Below are 25,055 nucleotides of genomic sequence, written 5' to 3' on the forward strand. Positions count from 1 at the left end.
TACTATTTGAAGAGCAGAGGAGTTCTCCTCGTGTCCTGGTCAACATTTATCCCTCAGTCAACACTACCAAAATGATTAACCAATCATTTTTCTCATCGCTATTTGTGGGACCTTGCTGTGTGCAAATTGGCTGCCCTATTTGCCTACATAACGACGACTACACTTCAAAAGTAATTCATTGGCTATGATGTGCTTTGGGCTGTCCTGAAGATGTGAAAGGCACCATATAATTACAAGTTCATTCTTCCTTTCTAAATTGCTTCAGAATTTTGATTCCTTTGAACAACTACAGATAGCAGCCATTGTTTTATTACAGCTCAATAACTAGATCCATTAATGTATATAATCCTGCATTGGGGCAGACCTGAGAAGTGTTGGTTTACTTGCAAAGCTATATAGCTTCCTTAGCAATTTTGGTTATCAGTGTATTATTTTTCAATAACCCGCCAATATTTACATTAAATCAATGAGATTTAGCAGTTCCTGGACAAAAATATGATGCATATTTTAGCCTACCCAGTCCCAAATCATTGTAATACACATCAATAGTCATGACCAATATGCATTCTTTAAAAACAAGTTATGTGAAACCCAGATTTGAGATTTTAATCAGCTCCAATTTCAATTTGGGTGGCATTAAAGTAATGGAAAGAAACAAGAATTGTAAGCACCTTGTACGGGGCCATGTGTGTACAAATGCACATAGCACTACTCTGCCACAGGTTAATTGCACTGGCACATTGTCCAATTTTATATTTTTGCAAGTCATAACTAAAAAGCCATTAAATGTACATTTAAAGACATTGATCATGAGGCCTTGCAATAGATTAGGCAACATTACAATACTCTTTATAAAAAGCCCCTTCAGCTCTTAAAAGTAAATTTGTAAAAAGGCCTAAGTTAACCAGGGAGAGTCAGCATAAGTTTATAAAAGGCAGGTCACATTTCACAAAAGGAATAGTTTGAAGAAATGCAGTGGATGTTATATATATATGCATCTGCAGAAAACTTTTGATAAGGTGCTATGTAACAGACTCGTTACATTTTTCTATTACTGTTTGGTCTCATTATGTAGCCAACATTGGCACGATCACATTATTGCCCAACCAAAGCTGCCCTGAGGTGATTGTGATGAGCCTAATGCATGGCAATTGTTTTTAATAGCTTAGTGACTATATATAGGCCAACTGGAATCACATGTAGGGGTAGCAGCTTCCACCCCTGAAGGCCATTAGTGAATGGGTAGCTTTTATTGTCATTTTTATTCCAGTGCCAGATTACCAGATTAATCGAATTCAATTTCATAACTTGCCGTGGTGGGAGTTTAACTCATGACTACTGTATTGCCAATCCAGTACTATAATCACTAACCTACTGTATCCAAATACAAAAAAAAGGAATGCAATATTAAAGGAAATGTAGCTGCATAAATGGAGAGATGACATGAGTCAGAGAACAAAGATTGGGGATAAATGCATTTTTTTGGATTGGCAGCAAATGGGGAGTGGTGTGCTCCAGGGTTTTGTACTGGGACTCAATTTATAAATATAATTTCTCGTATGTCTAAATCATATCAATGTTTGCTGATACCAAATTATGGGGTATGGCAAATTGAAGAAAATGAAGGAGATTACAAGACAACATATGAAACATATGAAAATGATGGACAGGAAAAGACCAACTGGTTCATCAAACCTTCCCTACAGTCGTGATGCCTTTAGTATCATGATTCTCAACACTCCCACCCACCAGCAGCTATGTAATTCCCTGGGAGAGGCAAAAAATTTTTTAAAAACTTAAGACCAACTGATGACTTACATTTATATAGCACCTTTAACGTAGTAAAACGACTCAATGCATGAGAAAAAAAACTGGGAAATTCCTCTCCACCTCCCTAAGGCAACCAAAACTAATTCAGGAGACCACACTGGCCATGATTTATATTACTGAGTGTCTCACCTACCTTTTGTATGCTGTGATTTCCGCTCCAACTAGGAAATGGTCGCGCTCTCCTTTAAAGACATGCAGCAAACTTGTTCCATAGGTTTACGATCTTCTGGGAAAAGAAGAACCTCCTGACATCAAACCCTAGTTCTACCTGTGCGTAACTTATACACATTACCCTTGGTTCTCATTACATTTACTTGAAATAATCTATCTATACAAACACAATTTAGTCTCGTTATTTTAAATACCTCAATTAAATCCCCTCAAAGGTCCACCTTTTTAAGCCTATAGGGTAACTGAGGTGTTTCAAACTGAGTATCACTCTCATGGCCCTCTTCTGAACCTTTTCCAAAGCCTCTATATATCACCCACCAGATGAGGGGACCAAAACTGGACACTGTATTCTTAGACAAGGACAATATGGTGCTTTTTGTTTTATGTTGAATTGGTGCACCCTAGTACTTTATTTGCTCTACCTATCGCTTCATGACACTAGTTCTGAAACTTAAGAGAATTGTGTACTATAACATGGAGAGCTTTTTCTTTCTCAACAGACTTTAGTTGAATGTAAGTACACTTGGCACTGGCCTGCCCACATGCATGTCACTACATTTAATGCCATTTATCAAACGCAGGCCCATTCCCCACTCACATTAAGATCTGCTTACTGTAGCTTGTTTTTGTCCACGGTCCTAACACTCGCACAGATCTTCGTATCATTTGCAAATTTGCAGACTGTTCATTAATGACCTAGATGTAGGCATTGGGGGAAGATTGTAAAATGCAATGGTCCTAACACCGATCCCTGTGGAATAACATTGGTAACCTCCAACAATTAATAACCAATTTCTGCCTATGGATATGCAGCCAATTCTTAGTCCAATCTAACATCTTCCCACCAATTCCACAAGATTCTGTTTTGTAGAGTAACCTATCATGTGGCACCTTATCAAAAGCTTTCTGATAATCCAAATATACAATGTCTACTGGGCCACCTTGACCCAACAACCTAATTCTTCGAAATATTGATAAGATATCAGATTGATAAGACACAACCTTTTTTTTCCCCGAAGCTATGCTGATGGCTCTAATAACTGCATCATTATCCAGTTAATTATACAGAGTATCTCTTATGATCCCTTCTAGCATCTTGCCTATGATTAAAGTTAAACTAATGGGCCCGTGGTTCCCAGGTTCTGACTTGTTGCTAATTTTGAAAATCAGTAATATATGAGTCTCCCTCCAGGCCAATGGAACAGTCCCCGACTAGCGAGCTGTTAAATATACAAGCAAGGGGCTCACACAGCATGTTTTAAGCACCCATCTCAATCTGTTTTGAGATTTCTGATTCTTTCTAAGAGGATATCCTTATCTTCTTTCATTTCTACAATTTTTGCATCAATAGTGCATTACTGGTAACTAAGCATTGTCTATAGGAGTGAAGACTGATACAAAGTAATAATTTACAACTTCCGTCATACTCTTGGATCTGTCCTGAGGAATCCTTTAATGGTCCTATGCAATATGATTCCTGACACAGCTAAATACAAGCTTTTACTGTTGCTACCAGTTATCCACTATCATCTTCTCCATTAACTTTTTAAGCTGCTCTAATAGTAGCTTTTGTTGTTATTAATTGTGCATGATACTTATCCCTAGTCTCCTGAGAATTATTTTCCTTTAGTCTATAAAAGCATTTTTGTTTGTCTGATTTGTCTTTTTACATGACCAGTCAGCCACTTTGGTTTAGTTTTACCATGTGCCTTTCTTTTGACTTTTGGGACATGTATGACTTTCTTTTACTGAATTATGCTTTTGAAAAGTTCAATTTTTCTTCAGTATTGATAGTGTCCCTACTTAATAGAGTTGCCCGTTGACCCATTTCAAGTTTTCTGCCATCTTAGCCTTTTTAAAATCCAGAATTAACATTAACTTCCCAGTGCCTTTGATTCTGATCATCAATTGGAATCTAATAATGTTATGGTCACATAGGTTAGTAGAGTGGGTAAATTAGTGGCAGATTCAGTTCAATATAGAGAAATGTGTAGTAGTACATTGTGGAGAAAATTATGCAAGTATAGGTGTTCAGGAAAGATAGGGAAGAAAAGAAAGGGGGGGGGGGGGGGTGGCAGTATTGACTAAGGAGAATATTGCAGTGCTGGAGAGAAAGGATGTCCTGGAGGGGTCAAGGACAGAATCTATTTGGTTAGAGTTAAGAAATAATAAAAGGTGCCATTACACTACTGGGTGTATTCTATAGGCCAAATAGTGGGAAGGATATAGAGGAGTAAATTTGCAGGGAAATTGCAGAGGTGCAAAAACCATAGAGTAGTGATAATGGGGGACTTCAACTATCCTAATGTAGACTGGGATAGTAATAATATAAGGGGCAAAGAGGGGGAGGAATTTTTGAAATGTGTTGAGGAGAACTTTCTTGACCAGCTCATTTCCAGCCCAACAAGGAAGGCGGCATTGCTGGATTTGGTTCTGGGGACTGAGGCAGGCCAAGTGGACCAAGTGTCAGTGGGGGAACATTTAGGGGACAGCGATCATAGTATCATAAGGTTTAGAATAGCTATAGAAAATGATATGGACCACTCTAAAGTAAAAATATTCAATTGGAGGAGGACCAATTTCAGTGGGATGAGAACAGATCTGGCCCAGGTAAATTGGAATCAAAGACTGGCAGGCAGAACTGTAATTGAACAATGGGCGGCCTTTAAAGAGGAGATGGTTCGGGTACAGTCTAGGTACATTCCCACGGGAGAGAAAGGTAGGGCAACTAAAGCAAGAGCCCCCTGGATGACAAAAGAGATAGAGAGTAAGATGAAGCAGAAAAAAGGGGTGTATGTCAGATGTCAGGTTGATAACACAAGTGAGAACCAGGCTGAATATAGAAAGTTCAGAGGGGAAGTGAAAAAGGAAATAAGAGGGGCAAAGAGAGAGTATGAGAATAGACTGGCGGCCAACATAAAAAGGAATCCAAAAGTCTTCTACAGGCATGTGAACAGTAAACTGGTGGTAAGAGGAAGCGTGAGGCCGATTAGGGACCAAAAAGGAGATCTACCCATGGAGGCAGAGGGCATGGCTGAGGTACTAAATGATTACTTCGCATCTGTCTTTACCAAGGAACAAGATGCTACCAGAGTCTCAGTAAAGGAAGATGTAGTTGAATAGGCTAAAAATTGATATAAAGAGGTATTAGAAAGGCTAGCTGTACTTAAAGTAGATAAGTCACCCGGTCCAGATGGGATGCATCCTAGGTTGCTGAGGGAAGTAAGGGTGGAAATTGCAGAGGTGCTGGCCAAAATCTTCCAAACATCCTTAGATATGGGGGTGGTGCCAGAGGACTGGAGAATTGCAAATGTTACACCCTTGTTCAAAAAAGGGAGTAAGGATAAATCCAGCAACTACAGGCCAATCAGTTTAACCTTGGTGGTGGGGAAATCTTTAGAAACAATAATCCAGGACAGAATTAGCAGTCACTTGGACAAGTGTGGATTGATTAGGGAAAGCCAGTACAGATTTGTTAAAGGCAAATAGTGTTTAACTAACTTGATAGAGTTTTTTGATGAGGTAACAGAGAGGGTAGATGAGGGCAATGCAGTTGATGTGGTGTATATGGACTTTCAAAAGGCGTTTGATAAAGTACTGCATAATAGGCTTGTCATCAAGATTGAAGCCCATGGAATAAAAGGGGCAGTAGCAGCATGGATACAGAAATGGCCAAGTAACAGGAAACAATAGTGGTGAACGGTTGTTTTTCGGACTGGAGGGAGGTGTACAATGGTGTTCCCCCAGGGGCGGTACTAGGCCCATTGTTTTTCTTGACATATATTAACGACTTGGACTTGGGTGTACAGGGCACAATTGCAAAATTTGCAGATGACACAAAACTTGGAAGTGTAGTGAACAGTGAGGAGGATAGTGATGGATTTCAAGAGGATATAGGCAGGTTGGTGACATGGGCAGACACGTGGCAGATGAAATTTAACTCCGAAAAATGCAAGGTGATACATTTCAGTAGGAAGAATGAGAGGAGGCAATATAAACTAAAGGGCACAATTCTAAAAGGGGAACAGAGAGAGCTGGGGTATAAGTGCACAAATCATTGAAGATGGCAGGGCAGGTTGAGAAAACGGTTAAAAAAGCCTGCGGGATCCTGGGCTTTATAAATAGAGGCATGGAGTACAAAAGTAAGGAAGTCGTGATGAATCTTTATAAAACACTGGTTCAGCCACAACTGGAGTAACATGTCCAGTTCTGGGCACTGCACTTCAGGAAAGATACGAAGGCCTTCAAAAGAGTGCAGAAGAGATTTACTAGAATGATTCCAGGGATGAGGGACTTTAGTTATGTGGCTAGACTGGAGAAGCTGTGGTTGTTCTCCTTGGAACAGAGAAGGCTTAGAGGGGATTTGATAGAGGTATTCAAAATCATGAAGGGGCTAGACAGAGTAGATAGAGAGAAACTGTTCCTATTGGCAGAAGGGTCAAGAACCAGAGGACATAGATTTAAGGTGATTGGCAAAAGAATCAAAGGTGGCATGAGGAAAAACTTTTTTACGCAGGGAGTGGTTAGGATCTGGAATGCACGACCAGAGTGGGTGTTGGAGGCAGATTCAATCATGGCCTTCAAAAGGGAACTGGATAAGTACTTGAAAGGAAAAAATTTGCAGGGCTACGGGGATAGGGCGGGGGAGTGGGACTAGCTGGATTGCTCTTGCATAGAGCCGGCATGGACTCGATGGGCCGAATGGCCTCCTTCCATGCTGCAACCTTTCTATGATTCTACACCTTAATGATAAGATCCTTAAAAGAGTGGGGGAACAAAGAGATACATAAATCTTTAAAAGGTGGGAGTGCAAATAGAAAAGGTCATAAAGGCAAATGCAATAGTGATATAGGAACTAAAAGCAAGGAAATTATGTTGAATATAGTTAGGGTATTGTATGCAGTTCTAGTTGCCATTACAGGAAGGATATTAGAGTCATGGAAAACATTGTGTAAATTCAATAGAATATCAGGAACGATAGATTACAGTTATGAAAAAAGGCTTGAAAAATTGTTTTTTCCCCCCCCGCACTGGAATAGAGGTTAAGGGAGATCTAGGAACATACGAACAGGAGTAGGCCATTTAGCCCCTCGAACCTGTTCTGCCATTCAATGAGATCATAGCTGATCGGTATCCTAACTCCATCAACCCGCCTTGGCTCCATATCCCTTAATAACCTTGGTTAGCAAAAATTTATCGATCTCAGATTTAAAATTATTAATTGAGCTAGCATCTGCTGCTTTTTGTGGGAGAGAGTTCCACACTTCTACCATCCTTTGCACGAAGAAGTGTTTCCTAACTTCTCTTCTGAATGGCCTGGCTCTGATTTTAAGGTTATATCCCCTTGTCCTAGACTCCCCCATCAGTGGAAAAAGTTTCTCTTTATCTACCCTATCAATTCCTTTCAAAATCCTAAAAACCTCAATCAAATCAAATGGATTACAAGCCTAGTTTGTGTAATCTCTCCTTATAATTTAACCCTTGGAGCCCTGGTAACATTCTGGTGAATCTGCCCTGCACTCCTTCCGAGGCCAATGTATTCTTTCTAAGGTACGGTGCCCAGAAATGTACAGAGTACTCCAGATGTGGTCTAACCCAGGGCTTTGTATAGCTGTTGCAAAACTTCCTTCCCTTTATATTCTAGCCCTATAGTAATAAAGGCTAACATCCCATCATGATCATGAAGGATTTCGGGAGGATAAATAGTGAAAGATTGCTTCCACTAGTTGGGGAATCAGTAAAATGGGGCATAGACTCAGGGTTATTACTAGGAGGATGAAGGGGGGAAATTAGAAATGTTTTCATATAGCCTTATTGGAATATAGAATGCTTTATTACAAGTGGCAATTGAAGCAGAGACTGTAAAATCATTTAAAAAGAAACTGGAGAATTTTTTGAAAAGGAATATAAAAGGACCTGGAATACTGCATACAGTTTTGGTCTCCATACTTAAGAAAAAACATACTTGCTCTCGAGGCAGTACAAAGAAGGTTCACTCGGTTAATCCCGGGGGTGAGGGGGTGGACATATGAGGAGAGGTTGAGTAGATTGGGACTCTACTCATTGGAGTTCAGAAAAATGAGAGGCGATCTTATTGAAACATATAAGATTGTGAAGGGGCTTGATCGGGTGGATGCGGTAAGGATGTTCCCAAGGATGGGTGAAACTAGAACTAGGGGGCATAATCTTAGAATAAGGGGCTGCTCTTTCAAAACTGAGATGAGGAGAAACTTCTTCACTCAGAGGGTAGTAGGTCTGTGGAATTTGATGCCCCAGGAAGCTGTGGAAGCTACATCATTAAATAAATTTAAAACAGAAATAGACAGTTTCTTAGAAGTAAAAGGAATTAGGGGTTACGGGGAGCGGGCAGGAAATTGGACATGAATTTATATTTGAGGTTAGGATCAGATCAGCCATGATCTTATTGAATGGCGGTGCAGGCTCGAGGGGCCGATTGGCCTACTCCTGCTCCTATTTCTTATGTTCTTATAAGGAGAAAGGGCAGGGAAATGGGATATGAAACATTGCTCCAGTTGAAGAGCTAGCACAGGCTGAATGTCCTCCTTCCATGTTGTACTTTGCATGATTCTATGAACAGAAAATGCCACAGATAGGCAGTCACCAGATTGCAATTTCTAGAATTGGTGATTAAAGGGTTTTAAAATGGAAATAACTGCAGACCGTCATCTGAGATCTTACAAAGAAGGCAAAGCTACAATTTAAGATTATTATGGAAGTAAACAAGGCAACTCTGTAGTTGGGAGACTGAAAGTACACTTTACATTGACAAAGTTTGAATAACACAACTCATCCAAATGTTAAAGGGCCTTCAGTCAAATGATACCTCCAGATGAGAATGGGCATTTAGCTCATCCGTCCAGAAATAACTTAGTGCCCCCATCACAGCAGCAAGCTGTTCATTAAATACTTCCAGGTTTTTGCCTGCAGGACTCTACGAGGAAGTCCATTCCATATTGATCACTTTGTGAAGAACTTCCTAACATCAGGCCTAAATTTTTTTTAAAAAGCCAATTTTTTCAACATGTAATGGAGGAGCACTCTAAGCAAAAAGTATTTCCCCTCTCCCAAATTGGTACTTCTTAAAATTTACCACTTTATCTTCAATTTGCACAGGGAATCCTTTTTTGATAACTGTAGCAAAATTGTGTATTATTGGAGAGAACAGCAGCCATATCTTTTATTCACAACTTTCTATATATTGCTTACACTTAGAACACAACTAAAGAGTCTGCAATAGCTTAACAGATCCATAACTTCCATGGGAGCCAATCAGGCCTAGAAGTCACTGGAGCATTCTGGCTCATGTTCTCTCCATCGGAAAATCGAAGTGGTTTCTCAGTTGACAGTCCTTTGCAAGACATGTTAATGAAAGATTTAACAGTTTGTGCCTGAACTGAAAACCAGACATGATTGTTTCAGATCGTGTAAAAATGGCACTAAACTGCCTAAGTATCAGTGTTGGTCACTACTAGAATAATTTTATGACTAACATGGGAGGAGGCTGTGTGAGCCCCAGAATACTTTGAGGTGATGTAGAAATTTAGCTCAATTGGTGCATAACCCCGGAGCTCCCCTAGTTGTGCTCCCTGCTCATACTTAATTCATTCTTTGACCTAGAGTTAAAATGTTTCTTGACTGAACTGGAGCACAAAATCTCTCTGCAACTGGAAGAATCGCTTGGACATACTTGTTCATCAATGTCACCTTCCATTGAAGGCCATCACAAATCCTATACGCTTGAAGCAGCTTTCACATTTTTGAAAGTAATGAAATGTCAGAAGTCAGTTTATGCAACTGTCATGGGTATTGGTCACTGGAAAGGAACCATGATGTTTTACAATTGACCCTTGCCACTGATTGGAGGGAAAGAATGTCAATTGAAACTGAAACAATGCTTTAGTGAGCCAATACTGAGATGCAGAAATTGGCATCATAGAATCATAGAAGTTACAACATGGAAACAGGCCCTTCGGCCCAACATGTCCATGTCGCCCAGTTTATACCACTAAGCTAGTCCCAATTGCCTGCACATGGCCCATATCCCTCTATACCCATCTTACCCATGTAACTGTCCAAATGCTTTTTAAAAGACAAAATCGTACCCGCCTCTACTACTGCCTCTGGCAGCTCGTTCCAGACACTCACCACCCTTTGAGTGAAAAAATTGCCCCTCTGGACCCTTTTGTATCTCTCCCCTCTCACCTTAAATCTATGCCCCCTCGTTATAGACTCCCCTACCTTTGGGAAAAGATTTTGACTATCGACCTTATCTATGCCCCTCATTATTTTATAGACTTCTATAAGATCACCCCTTAACCTCCTACTCTCCAGGGAAAAAAGTCCCAGTCTGTCTAACCTCTCCCTGTAAGTCAAACCATCAAGTCCCGGTAGCATCCTAGTAAATCTTTTCTGCACTCTTTCTAGTTTAATAATATCCTTTCTATAATAGGGTGACCAGAACTGTACACAGTACTCCAAGTGTGGCCTCACCAATGCCCTGTACAACTTCAACAAGACATCCCAACTCCTGCATTCAATGTTCTGACCAATGAAACACTCCAAAATGGCTATTACAGGCCCATTGCTACAATTGTTTACTACTAAACTAAATGGTTCTTGCAATGGTCACTGAACTTCAAAAGCAATTTGTTGTGTGAAGTGGTTTTGGGACATTTTGATAAGTACAAATGCAAGATTGTATTTGTGATTACACAAACAGTGAAGAAAAAATGATAAACAGGAAAAACAAACCTTTGTAGTCAGAATTACTACAGGAAAGGGAGGGGAATAAAACAAGATTTCATATGCAACAGATGGAAGATCACCTAATCAAAATGGCAACATAGTTGTGACAAAAACACAAAACGTCAGACACATGTTAGATGTAAACAGACATTCAAGCTCACAAAGGTGCATGGGGTATAAAGAGCAATATAGTTACTAATACTGGAAAACAGCTTCTCCATGTTTAGTTAAAATTTTGTATGTAAAATGCTTCCACTAGTTAGGGCCTGTTTTTGTTCACTCAAACACACACTCAGAGCTTCTCTGAAATTAATAGTTTTAAAATTAAACATGTAGGTGATCCATGGATAAGAACTTTACATTTAAAAAAAACTCACCCTTTTCTTCACAGTTAGTTGTGGGAAAAATCACTCCATTTGTACAAACAGCAGAGTCATAACCTGTAATGCACTATGTAGCACAAGTCCATGTGTGGAGAACGCAGCAGACTTACGGGTAACAACCTCTCAAAGAAAAATGGAGAGGGGTAGAGGAGACGACCAGGGTGACAACACCATGATATGCACAGTGCAACAAAGTGGTAGGAATAGAGTTTGTATCAATAATATTCCACACGTAGGGTTTCTAATCTCAGCCATGCTCTCAGGGAACAAAGTACCATGGGGATATTTGCATATAAAAGCTGGATCAAGAGCGGCATTGAGAGAGACCTGGTAGCAGGTCATCTGCCTGTACTCTGAGCCAGGGGATCTGGCCCAGGGAACAAAAGTGAAGGTAATAGAGATTGAGTAGGATAGGCTGGCAACAGCAAAAAAAAAAAATCACCTGTACAGCAGACTGTCTTAAATTGTAAAAAATATGGAGAGAGAATTGTGCAGAAATGAACTTTTTTTTATTTTTGTACACTCCACAGGAGGGGTTGACTGTACATGTTCAGAAAGCAAGGCTACCGTTTTATTTTTTAATTTTTTTTTAAATTCTCCTTGATTGTAAATGATGTGCAACTCAGTCAACAGCTACATTCAGGAACAAACTCGCCTCATGCACATCGCACATCGAAAAAACAAAAAAAAACAAAAAATGACTGCACACGGAGACGCCCAATGGGAGATTGAAAGCTGTTGTCATAAAAAGAAAACAAAAAGGAAAAAAAGGTGCACGAGAGAAATTATACACAAAAAAAATTGTCAATGTACATAATGCAAAGTCAGGCAACTAAATCCTCTGAGGATAACAAGTAGCTGTGGTATATACAGAGTGTTCTGAATAAAAGAACAGTATTAAACTCCCATTATACAATATGCAGCCAGACTGCATCACTTTTTTTTAAACCTGTATTTGTCACATGTTACATCTTTCAAAATGGAGACCACTTCCTCCCTTCAGTTGAACAAACACCTGAATTTAAGATTTCAAATTTTAAAAAACATTTTTGAGATTGTAACAGTCACTGAAATACAACATTTTTTCCACTCTCACACCTCAACATCAGGGGACTCACAGCATCAGGTGTAAAATAAAAACTCTTTGCAGCACCGTGGATTAAACTCCGCTGTGTGGGTAAGGTAATAGCTAGCCTAGAATGGTTATATATAAAATTAGATAAATAAAATCTTCTACTCCAGGATATTACAGTATACATGTGAGAAGCTGGCACGTGGAATGGTTGTTTACACAAACTCTCCCCACCCTATCAACACCCCCTTCCCCCGTGCCTTAATTTCTGACGCTACAAATGCTTTCTTCTTTGATTTAAAAAAAACCGTCTTACTGCACATGACTAGTTTATTTAAAATAAACTGGAGGAAAAAAAGCCTAAACAATATTTATCTGAATTATAAGCTTAAAATGTACCTTACCAATAGGTACACAATTCTTAACTCTTACTTGTGGTTTTGTACAGGATTTTGTACAGTATGAAGGGGGTTCTAGTAAATGCTGGTATAGACCCAACAATCTCCAGAACTCAAGGTCCATACTTTATAGTTGTTTATGCCACACTGGGTCCATATGCTGGTGGCTATATAGACACACACAGATGAGTAATACATCCGGGCGAACATCTCCAACATGGTCATGGCTGCGTCCATAGTCTAGTACGTGCTCGATTGTGTTCTTACATTTGCACCTTGGACCTGTGGAGGTTGGTACTGGGCTATTCCAGTATTTCGGTAGTGCTGAGAACTTGATGCCGTGGTAATCTTAGCTCCAGAGTGAAGTGGTTGCCCCGAACTTGCTGGGCTTAAGGTCCATGAGTCTGATTGTGGTGGCCTTGCAGTCTGTGAAACAGTAAAGTTTATGGTGCTCGGGATTGGTGTAAGTGTGGAGTCAGTTGTTATACTTTTTGTGGTGCTTTGTAGTGGACTAGCAGCTGTAGAAGGAGTACTTCCTGAATTAGTCTTTTGCTGAGTGCTACTGAATGTATGCAAGACACTCCCAGAATGCTGCTGACCGCTGTAGTACCCAGAATTCCCTACGTACTGGACCACAGAGGTGTCAACAGATGCTGAATGAACTGGGCTTGAGTAGAGAGTGGAGAGAGGAGCTGTCGTGAGGCTGGAATCTAGCTGACTCTGGGACCCACTCTGCCCCAGGGAGTGGGATGAAGATCTATAGATGTGTCCTTGCGTGTGAGCCGAGGGAACACTCGAGGAGCTGTGTGTTCTGTAGGGGGACATGTTTTGTTGTGGAAGTCCATGAGGTTCAGTAGGGAGTCCCTCAGACTGTGCCTGTAGAAGCTGAACATCAAAATCAATTCATTTTAAAAAGTATTTATATATTTTTTAAATGAAACAACACATTCTACTCCATGTATAATTTAAAAATATATATTTAAAGAGAAAGTCTGCTCATTTGAATTGTCACATTTGTAGGCTCAAATTCAACTTAGAGGGTATGATATGGTAGCCATTACCCTGAAACATGGCTGCAAGACGGTCAGGGCTGGGAACTGAGTATATCAAATTATGAGGTCTATAGGAAGGATAGGGAAATTGGTAGAGGGGTAGGAGTAGACTTAGTGATTAAGGATGAAATTACTTCAATGATAAGAGAGGATATAATGAGAGGTAAACAGCCAGTGGAGACTTTATGGGTAGAATTAAGAATTAGAAAAGGATTTAAAACTGTAGTGGGAGTTGTGTATAAGCCCCCTGGTAGCAGCTGTGAAGTAGCAGAATGTATAAATGCAGAGATTAGACAAGCATGTAGCAAGGCAGAGTGGTTTTAATGGGGGATTTTAACTTTCACACAGATTGGGATAAGCAGACGAGCTCATGTCAGAAAGGTAACAAATTTCTTGAGTGTTCAGTACAGCTTTCTGCAACAATATGTCTTATAACCAACAAAGTGCAGGCCACATTAGATTTAATATGGAGTAATGAGCCAGATTTAGTTAACAGGCTAACGGTGCGTGAACATTTATCTAATAGTGATCATAATATGATCGAGTTCAACGCTGTGTTTGAAAGGGAGAAACCCGTATCAGCTACTAAGATTGTAAATTTAGGGTAAGGCCGACCTCAACGGGATGAGACAGAGACTGTCCATAGTAAACTGGGCAAATCTGTTAATGGGTAAAACGACAGAAGGTTGGTGTTCAAAAATAATTGAATGTGATACAGAACCAGTTTATACCCCTAAGGGGCAGGAACTCTACATGCCAAAATAAACAGCTATGGACAAGAGTTAAAGGGACAACATAAAACTAAAAGAAAGAGCATACAAAAATGCAAAAAATAGCACAGATCCTGGTGACTGGGAGAGATACAAAGAACAGCAAAGGGCCACAAAACAGATAGTGAGAGCTACAAAAAGGGAGTATGAAAAGAAACTTGCAAGGGACATCAAATCAACACAAAAATTTTTACAATTATATCAGGAAAAAAGAGGGTGGTCAACAGTAATGTGAGCCCCTTAAAAACTGAATAATTACTTTGCTTCAGTATTTACAGTAGAGGAAGAGGATAGCATGCAGGAACGCTCCAAAGAAACTATTTTTGAATCGGGACAGGGACTTACCATAATTAACCTAAGCAAATTAACAGTAATGAAGAAAATAATGGCACTAAAGAGTGACAAATCCCCAGGACCAGATGGTTTCCATCCCAGGGTTTTAAAGGAAGTAGGTGAGAACATTGCAGATGCCCTAACTATAATCTTCCAAAGTTCTCTCGATTCAGGAACTGTTCCTTTAGATTGGAAAATTGCACGTCACTCTGCTGTTTAAGAAAGGTGAGAGGGGGAAATCAGGGAATTACAGACCTGTTAGCGGGAAACAACATCTGTTGTCGGGAAATTATTGGGAGTCTATAATTAAGGATAGAATGACTGAACACCTTGAAAATTTTCAGCTGATCAGTGAGGGCCAGCAGGGATTTGTAATGGGTAGGTCATACCTGACCAACTTGATTGAATATTTTGAAGAGGTGACTAAAATAGTGGACAGGGGACTGTCTATGGACGTTATTTATATGAACTTCCAGAAGGCATTCGATATAGTCCCTTATAAGAGACTGTTAATTAAAGCTGAAGTTCATGGAATGGAGGATAAATTATTGACCTGGTTAGGAAATTGGCAGAGTGGCAAGAGACAGAGAGTAGGGATAATGGGCAGATACTCAAATTGGCAGGATGTGACTAGTGGTGTCCCACAGGGATCTGTGTTGGGGCCTCAACTATTCACTGTATTTATTAATGACCTAGATGACGGGATAGAGAGCCACATGTGCAAGTTTGACGATGACACGGAGATAGGCAGCATTGTAAGCAGTGTAGATGGAAGCATAAAATTACAGAGAGATATTAATAGTCTAAGTGAATGGGCAAAACTGTGGCAAATGGATTTTAATGTAGGCAAGCATGAGGTCATCCACTTTGGACCTAAAAAGGATAGATCAGAGCACTTTCTAAATGGTGAAAAGCTCAAAACAGTTAGGGTCCATGTACACAGATCGTTAGAATGTCATGGACAGGTACAGAAAATAATCAAAAAGACTAATGGAATGCTGGCCTTTATATCTAGAGGACTAGAATACAAGTGGGTAGAAATTTAACTATAGCTATACAAAGCCCTGGTTAGACCACACCTGGAGTACTGTGTTCAGTTCTGGGCATCGCACCTTAGCAAGGATATATTGGTCTTGGAGAGATTGCAGCGTAGATTTACTAGAATGATACCTGGACTCCAAGGGTTAAATTAGGAAGATTACACAAACTAGGGTTGTATTCCCTGGAATTTAGAAGATCAAGGGTTGATTTGATCAAAGTTTTTAAGATATTAAGGGGAACTGATAGGGTAGATAGAGAGAAACTATTTCCGCTAGTTGGGGAGTCTAGGACTAGGGGACATAGCCTAAAGATTAGAGCCAGGACTTTCAGTAGTAAAGTTAGGAAACACTTCTATAGCAAAGGGTGGTAGAAGTTTGGAACTCTCTTCTGCAAACGGCAGTTGATGCTAGCTCAATTATTAATTTTAAATCTGAGATTGATAGGTTTTTGTTAACCAAAGGTAATAAGGGATAAGGGGCTAAGGCGGGTATATGGAGTTAGGTCACAGATCAGCCATGATCTCAGTGAATGGTGGAACAGGCTTGAAGGGCTAAATGGCCTTCTCTGGTTCCTATGTAATTGCCCATGTCCTTTGTTTACATTTACGTTGTCACTGAACAATCGATTCTACATAAAATGTCTATTCCTAGACTGCATTTGAACAGTTGTTTTAAAGCATAAAAAGGGTAAAACATAACTTAAAAGGCGCCAGCTATTGTATAGGTACCTCATTTTTATCAGAACTGGGATTACACAGCAAAGCACATGACTAGTTCCCTCTCAAGTGTCTGTCATCTCAATAATTTTCCCTTCTCCAAATTCAGGAGAGAGGCACAAACCAATTCATGGGAATCTGCACACATGACATCAATGTGACACCCTGGGCAGGCCTGTCAAGACATAGTGCCATGACTCCCTCTTGCCCAAATAGTTTTCCTCAGCATTATTTAGGCAATTCAGCTAAGAATAATGAAACTCATCGCTCTGAGAGAAGCCAGAGCATGAAGTACATTTTTAAATACACTCCTTGATTGAGAGACTCTTTGTACACTAGTTATCAGATGCCTCTTTGGAATCATTTTTAAGTTAAAAATCCTTGTCCTGGTGGAGTAAGAAAGTGGGGTGGGGGAGTAAAGAGCACAGATCTTCAAAACCATAGGCTTGCTTCAATGCAGTTTGCAGGCTGTTCGCACCAGCAAGAACCCAGAGGCCAAAAACCATTGGGTGCAAATAGAACAAATGGTGAGTAGTGATTCTTAATGCAATTCATTACTCTGGGTCATAAGAATGTATGAATAATGAGGGTGGGGCTGAATCATCTTGTAATAGCTTAGATTCCAACTTGTCTGGTGTGGGCTCCTAGCAAAAAAATAACACCCATAATTAAGCACTGAATTGCCAATTTTATATTCAGAAAAACTAGAAGATGGCAAGGTGAAAATTCACATAGCTACATGTTTTATTTACTTTTGGTGAAAGACAAAAGTGTGATTATTTAAGGGAGGAAGTTTTCCCATTTCAGAAATGAGCACTGAAGGAACATTTGGTCCAAAGCTGCAGGGCCATGGCTGGTTAGTGAATGACTTTTTCTATAATTGATATTTGTGTAAAGTTGAGTAAGCAGAGTTTGACCCTTGCAAGAATTTGGTGCTAATAGGAGTTCAGGCCAATACTATCCACAGTCTCAGTCAGTTAGGTACAGAGGGATGGCACTGCATGGGACCACTGTGGCATGTGTGGAGTGCGATTTGTGGGCCATTAGGGGTTACGGGGAGCAGGCAGGAAATTGGACATGAATTTAGATCTGAGGTTAGGATCAGATCAGCCATGATCTTATTAAATGGCGCCGATTGGCCTACTCCTGGCTTCTATTTCTTATGTTCTTATGTTCTTATCTTGGATTCTCAGTGTATCTAGGGGAGTACATTTGCAAGTGCTGGAAAATTGAGTCTGCAGCAGAAAATCTGTGCTTGGGGAGCAACTGACCACACTCCACAGCACGAAATGAGAAGAAGCACCTTTGGATCATACTCTCCTGAATGTGATCACCCAAGAATATTGTAGAGAGAGAGAAGTAGGTGACTATCTGCAAGGGCAGCAGAGGGAGACGCAAGTCACAGGTGCATGAAAGCCCTGAGTTACTGGAACTGTCCAGTAACACAGGACTTCCCTGCACCTGTATATATTGGACAACTGTGAGGTGAACTCAGTAGAAAGAGGTCCTAAGCAATACTGGGGAGCAGGGGACCACCAGGATGCGAGGCAGAAGAATAGGAGAATGGTAATCATGGGAAATTCAGTCAGGACAACAACAGCCTTTTTAGACGCTAGATTGAAAAACAAAGTGAATAAGTATTTGAAGCAGAAGATACAGGGCTAAGGGAAAGGAGAAGGGCAATGGGATTAACAATGAACCAGCACAGATATGATGGGCTGAATAGCCTCTTTCTGTTCTGTAAACTTTTTTGGTTCAATAACACAATTTGGAAGAATTGGCTGAGTGCTGAAAGGCTTCGTTACCTGATGATTATATCTGGAAGGACTGTGACCATATCTCTGGGGACTGTGAATAGGAGAACTTTTGATGCGTGCTGGGCCATGTATCTCTGGTCCATCGCCATCTGTGGAATCTGAAAACACAGCATTAATAGAAATGTCACTGGCTGTGAAAAGACAAGAGCTAACAATTCTACTGCTTGTCCCAATAGAGAATATGCAAGCTAACCACAAACTGCTACCAGAGTTTAATGGCCCAAATGCCCTGCTCATTTCATGCTTTTTTATGCAGTGCTTTGAGCATTGTGACAATACTGATCTCTACTGGAATTAATATATGGGGAGCATCACCTCCAGACTTGTATGTGAAGCACATGACTTCTGAAAGCTCTGTGATGTTAATTGCTGGCCTGTAAAGACCCACCCAACAAAATCCAACATTGAAACAATTGAAACTATATTTAATATTCACCTATTTTCTATACCATCTCTCCCCCCACCATCATAGTTGCTATCCATCTTATTTAGGAAAGTGAGCCAATCCAGGCTGTGCACAGCACCATAGATTCCACTCCTCAGCTGAACCACAAAAATGGAAAGGGCAGCAAAAGGCATCAGACTCCCTACATTGCCCATCTCATTTTCTCTGGGCTATTGGGGTTGCTCAAGTTCTATATTATTTAGAACACAAGTATTATATACATAATAGCTCAGCATTAAGGCAATTTTATCTTTTATAGATTTTATAGACAAGGATGGTAGCTTGGGAAGAATGGTAGACAGGATCAGTTATTTGCATTTGCAAAGATTAGAAAAGACCTCAACAGAGATCTGAATTTCAATTTGCAGCTGTGAGGCTACCCAGAATAAGCAGGGCTTTGGAGGTCAGCACTATTTTTAGATCCTCCTCTCCCCATTAAAGATATACTAAGATTTCCTAAGAACTAGGTTGAAACCCTTAAGTAATGAAGTTTTGCATCCAGCTCACGTCAGACTGCATCTTTCATGGCTCTTCAATAGGCCAGAAACCTCAGGAAACATATTGCTTATAGTTTCCTCACCAAGAGCACATATTTTATACTTCCCTTACCAAGAAAAAAACCCACATAAAACACTTCCTTCATGGGCATCAAAAACAGCACCAAATACTTTGCCCTTTCACCACCTGGACTTGAGTTAATATCTAACAGTTCAATGATGGCAGCTGAAAGTTTGGGATATCATCAACCAAGTTACCAGCGTTTATAAATCACAGCCCATAATTTGACACAAATAGGCAATTAGGGAGGCCAGAAGAATAGCTAATGTGGAAAAAATTCAAATTGGCTTATTAAGGGTATCTTCTTGTGAATACACTGGCTTAACGGTACTTTGCTACAGAGTAGAGAGCGCTTTACTCAGCATACAACCAATGCTAACAATCTGGGAGGAGTTGTTGCTGACATTGGGTGCCAAAGCTATTGAGATTATATGTATATATTTTCATTTAAAAAAAATGAAAACATATAATTTAGCAGTGGCAAAATGCTTAAAGGCACATTTAAAAGGTTTAGTCCATTCACTTGGGCTGGAGCAAGTATTGACATTCATCAAGCAAAATAAGTTTTGGAATTTCAGAATATAAATTCTGAATCCCATAATAATTACACACCTGTATCCTTCTCCCTGACTGAGTCCACTGCACCAGTTTCTATTCTCCGAAGAACACGGTCCAATGTACTTCTTTCATCTCCTGTTCGCTTCATACTTCCAATTTCCACCCTCCTCAGAACACGTTCCAACATGCCCCTATCCTCTCGCAAACGTTCTACCGACGTAGGAACCATCCTGAAAGGTAAAAACATATGCACAAAAAAAATGCTTCTCTCCTTGATAACTTTCTTCTGTTTTTTTTTGCCTTTCCCCTCTTTCAAGGTCTATCCTCGTGTCAACCTGGTCCCTCTCCTCTGCCGATGGTATTCCTGGATGTTGTGGTGACTTTCCAATCTTCCTTGGAAGGGGTGGCTTGGGGCGAAGAGAGAAAAGAATGCCGTACTTCTAAACTTTTACTGAATAGACAATGTTAATCTGCTTAACCACATCAACCCCCATTAGAGATGAATTGTATACCTTTTTATGACTATGAAGTATGATACACATTCTACAAAAGAACTAACTGGCTAATTAATAAATGGAAATATAAATGATTACATGGCCAGCTCTTCTTTTCACAACACACACAAACATTATTAGTCATGTTACTTATTTTAATTAGAATTAAAATTTGAGGACAGACAAGCCTTTAATACCACATTTCCAAATTTGGTGTGCAAGCTAATTTCAACTCTCTCCCCACAGGTGCCTGGCCATCATCATGAAAATCCATTTGACCGAATTGGAAATTATATATTTAAGAAACAATTAGTTAAAAATTATAGATAATGACTTCACCCCATGCTCCACTTCATCACAAGCAGCAGACTTCCCTAACCTCCTGCATTGTGAACAGGTGACGATTGTTAGAGCAGCAGCCAAATATTTTATGGTGTGTTATATAGCCACAGACCAGAAGGTTCCAGGTTGGATCTCTGGTTTATGCTGAGTTAGTTTATCTAAGGCTAAACAGCAGTTGGGAGACCTACAATTGGCCTCACTGCCCTTGGCTAAGGAAGGGAAAATTCAACCATGCTGACTCAATGCCTACAGGAGAGGATGGGAGAAAAGTGGAGTTAGAAAAACAATTTAGTAAATCTTAAACCAGTTTCCACTAGTATGGCATCACAATCATGAAACATAGAAAATGATCACGTGGAAATTATACCATCACAAGCTACAGACTAGCAGTCAATCAGATTTCACTTCAGCAAATTTAAAATGCAATCGCCAAACTTACTTCTGATATTAATAATGTTGGCTCCAGCTAACTAGTGTACTCACCACCTCGTGCTCATGCTGTCCCGGCTTTTGTTGCTGGCTGCTGCAGACAGAGTCGCATTCTTGCTGCTACCTGGATCTGTTGGACTGACATCTTCAATCTGAGGCATTGAGGAGTGCACTGGTGATGAAAAACTGCTTGGGGGTGATGATGATCTATGGGATGTCCGAGACATGGCAGTGCAGTCACCATTGGTTGCCATTTGTGCAGAACAGCCATCACTACCTCGCCTGGTTGGAGTGCCCATGGTGTTGGGCGTTTTGGAAGGATCTGAGCCTAGACTGTCTGATTTCGAGGTACTTTCCTTTGCCTCCTGCTGTCGCTTTCGATATTCCAGCAAGGATACCTTGAAAACAAACACAAGATGAGACCCAAGAATCCCTTCTTCTACTTCTACAACATTTCCACAGTGAAATATTTTCAGGGAGGAGCAAAGTGCTGAAATTTCCCTTTAAAAGGAAAGTATTGGCTTTATTGGGCAGCAAAGCACATCACCTCAACCCCCAGGGGAATAATACTTCAACTGTCTGGGAAATAATGCCTAGCTAGTTCAGTCAGTAAAGCATCAGATTCAATCTCAGGATCATGAGTTTGAGTCCCACATTTTGTCACCTTAGTTTAGTTGGTAGCACTCACGTCTTTGAGTCAGGTTATGGAGGCAGGTGGGGGGAGGCTGCCCCCCACCTGCAGGAATTGAGCACATAATCAAAGCTGACAGTCCAGTGCAGTGCTGAGGTGGTGCTGCATTGTCAGAGATGCCGTCCATTGAATGAGATTTTAAACCACAGTCCCAGCTGTCCATGCTAGTACTTCAGGTGCTTGTTAAAGATCCAATGATACTATTCAGAGAGTTCTCCTGATGTCCTGCCCAACATTCCTCCTTCAGCCACCACCATTAACTGGTTATTCATCACATTGATGTTTGCAGGACCTTGCCCTGTTTGCCAACATAACAATTACTGCACTTCAAAGCAATCCTCTCCGTATGTGAAACGTTTGAGACAATTCCCAGACACACCATAAGACACTATATAAACACAAATCAGTTTTCTTTCAATTAAGATTTTTTTTTGCAGACTACAAAAGCCACAGCAGCCATGCAAATAATTTGTCACATCCTGAGCTAAACCATGTAAGGCACAGACTCAAGTTTCCACTTGCCAACACAATAAGTTACTGATTTCAGTGATTGTGATCTGGGAGTGCCAAGTATTTCCCCTCAGAGGGAAAAATCAAGGCCAGTCTCCTCAGACCACTCTTGTGCATCAGCTAGTACATAGTTTTAGAGCAGCACTGGCAATGGTCTGGGAGCAGATTGCCATAAGAACATGAAAAAGCCAGGGGCATTAAAAGGTTAATCAGTCCATTAAAGCTCATTTCTCTAATACCCCAACTTTCTCCTAATTGCATCCAGCTATATTCTGAACAACCCCAATATTTTTACCTCTCTTACTTTGCCTGAGAGATTACAGAATCATAGAAATTTCCCACTGATCCTGTGATGCTGGTAGCTCTTCATCAAACAATGTAAGTAAAGAAGTTCTTCCCATATCTTAAATTTGGGATACTTTTTGTTGCTCTTCTCTATATCCTTTCCAATGTATGTGCATCTTTTATCTGCTTGTGTTGATTTTAGCTGGAAATGGTATGAGGTCCAGCAGATAAATTCAGCAGATACAAGCAGAAAAAGATTTTTTTTGGTTAAAAAGTGGAATTCTATTTATTTCCAATGGGAATTCACAGCACTGTTTGAACTCTTTGGATAGGAAGGGGTTCCATACATCATGCAGCCTTACAATTTCCTCTCCGAGAAAGAGCCAAGATCAGCACAAATAACATATTCATCTCCGAAGGCCAGGGAAGGGTTCAGTTCCAGGCGCATTCCACATTCTTCTCTGCTACTTTACTGGGTACATTCAGGACAGTATCTCAGCCACTGGAATGACAAGCAGTTCCTGACAGATGAATGGGTAACTGTAACAACTTCATCATGTTTTTAGAGACACAGCATTTACCAGCAATAGCACATTCCTGCGCTAAATACTCAATGCTGTAAAAATACCAAGTGCATTCCACCTTTCTGGGAAAGTGCACAACACTATTTGCCACAGAATCATTATTAATTATTTTTCATACTTATAAGGGTATTCATACTCACCACTTAAACCACCTTCCTTCCAGGGTAATCTACACTGCTACTATCATGATTTATTATGATCTTACATCACATAGCATGCCCTGCCCTTCTGCTTCCACTGAAGGTAAAAAGCAATAAATGTATTGAGACATGATAAAGGGCAGATATGATTTCTTCTGTGGAAATATTCACTTTCTCCCCTTCCTCCCCATGACAGAATGCATCTGGAATACATTGCCAACTAATGTGGTGGGTGCTGACTCTCTGCCTGCCTTCAAGAGGAAGCTGGACCGATTCTTGACTGGGGCAGAGATCATATCATATAGAAGGTAAGTGTCCTTATAGATAACACTTGGTCCTTGTGATCTCCTAGACTGGTTTCGATCACCTGAGGGGGTCGGAGAGGAATTTTCCAGAGTATTTCTTCCCTTAATGGCCCTGGGGATTTTTCTCTGGTTTTTTGCCTCTCTTAGGAGATTATGTGACTGCAAGGGGGTAGGCTGATGCTCCAGCCATCACATGGGGCAGGCTTGATAGACCAGCTAGTTCTTTCCTGCATGGCAATTTTGTATGTTGATATGAATTCTGATAGAAAACCTGCCTCTCTAGTGCACATTCTGGAGTGATTTCTTGAATATTACTACAGAATAAAATCAGTAAAGGAAAAAGCACTGCCTAGCGAATGTTTTTACATGGCCCCCTTTGCAGCAATTTAAGTAGCATGAGTGAACAAGCAGAACAATGTACCTCTTCTCAAAAATGCACTTGTTCTGGAAGTGCTGCCAATAACAGCAGCAAAAGAACACGAGATACATGTCTAGATCCAGGCCTTATTATGGGGAGTGGGAGAGAGAGAAAGAGAGAGAGGGTTGGAGAGAGAGAGAGAGTTGGAGAGAGAGAGAGAGAGTTGGAGAGAGAGAGAGAGAGTTGGAGAGAGAGAGAGAGAGAGAGAGGGAGGGTTGGAGAGAGAGAGAGAGAGAGAGAGAGAGGGTTGGAGAGAGAGAGAGAGAGAGAGAGAGAGGGAGGGTTGGAGAGAGAGAGAGAGAGAGAGCGAGGGTTGGAGAGAGAGAGAGAGAGAGAGAGAGAGCGCGAGCGCGAGGGTTGGAGAGAGAGAGAGAGAGAGAGAGCGCGAGGGTTGGAGAGAGAGAGCGCGCGAGGGTTGGAGAGAGAGAGAGAGAGAGAGAGGGTTGGAGAGAGAGAGAGAGCGCGAGGGTTGGAGAGAGAGAGAGAGAGGGTTGGAGAGAGAGAGAGAGAGAGAGAGCGCGCGAGGGTTGGAGAGAGAGAGAGAGAGAGAGAGAGAGAGAGAGCGAGGGTTGGAGAGAGAGAGAGAGAGAGAGAGAGAGCGAGGGTTGGAGAGAGAGAGAGAGAGAGAGAGAGAGAGAGCGAGGGTTGGAGAGAGAGAGAGAGAGAGAGAGGGAGGGTTGGAGAGAGAGAGAGAGAGAGAGAGAGAGGGAGTTGGAGAGAGAGAGAGGGAGGTTGGAGAGAGAGAGAGAGAGGGAGCTGGAGAGAGAGAGAGAGAGGGAGTTGGAGAGAGAGAGAGAGAGAGAGAGGGAGTTGGAGAGAGAGAGAGAGAGGGAGTTGAGAGAGAGAGAGAGAGAGAGTTGGAGAGAGAGAGAGGGAGTTGGAGAGAGAGAGAGGGAGTTGGAGAGAGAGAGAGGGAGTTGGAGAGAGAGAGGGAGTTGGAGAGAGAGA

The 25,055-nt window shown here is 40.9% G+C and overlaps 1 protein-coding gene across 1 annotated transcript; it reads right to left on the reverse strand.

Annotated features, from left to right (window-relative positions):
* Window positions 1–11,637: 11,637 nt before the first annotated feature.
* On the reverse strand, window positions 11,638–22,412 carry LOC137310123 (histone-lysine N-methyltransferase SETD5-like). The gene is made up of 4 exons (XM_067978096.1): window positions 21,229–22,412; window positions 19,964–20,139; window positions 18,337–18,446; window positions 11,638–13,505 (listed from the first exon to the last, which is right to left on the reverse strand). The coding sequence occupies exons 1-4, from the start codon at window positions 21,471–21,473 to the stop codon at window positions 12,861–12,863; spliced, it is 1,176 nt and encodes a 391-aa protein (XP_067834197.1). The 5' UTR covers window positions 21,474–22,412; the 3' UTR covers window positions 11,638–12,860.
* Window positions 22,413–25,055: the final 2,643 nt, after the last annotated feature.

The sequence above is a fragment of the Heptranchias perlo genome, unplaced genomic scaffold (genome assembly GCF_035084215.1).
Source record: "Heptranchias perlo isolate sHepPer1 unplaced genomic scaffold, sHepPer1.hap1 HAP1_SCAFFOLD_222, whole genome shotgun sequence".
In the NCBI taxonomy this organism is placed as follows: Eukaryota; Metazoa; Chordata; class Chondrichthyes; order Hexanchiformes; family Hexanchidae; genus Heptranchias; species Heptranchias perlo.

What these genes read in the sequence shown, in the direction of transcription:
- LOC137310123 (XM_067978096.1), bottom strand. Translation starts at nt 21,473, where the DNA reads ATGGGCACTCCAACCAGGCGAGGTAGTGATGGCTGTTCTGCACAAATG. An exon ending in GACAGCATGAGCACGAGGTG is followed by an intron (nt 20,140 to 21,228) that starts GTGAGTACACTA and finishes TTTACCTTTCAG; the next exon opens with GATGGTTCCTACGTCGGTAG. An exon ending in AGTCAGGGAGAAGGATACAG is followed by an intron (nt 18,447 to 19,963) that starts GTGTGTAATTAT and finishes CTGTGTTTTCAG; the next exon opens with ATTCCACAGATGGCGATGGA.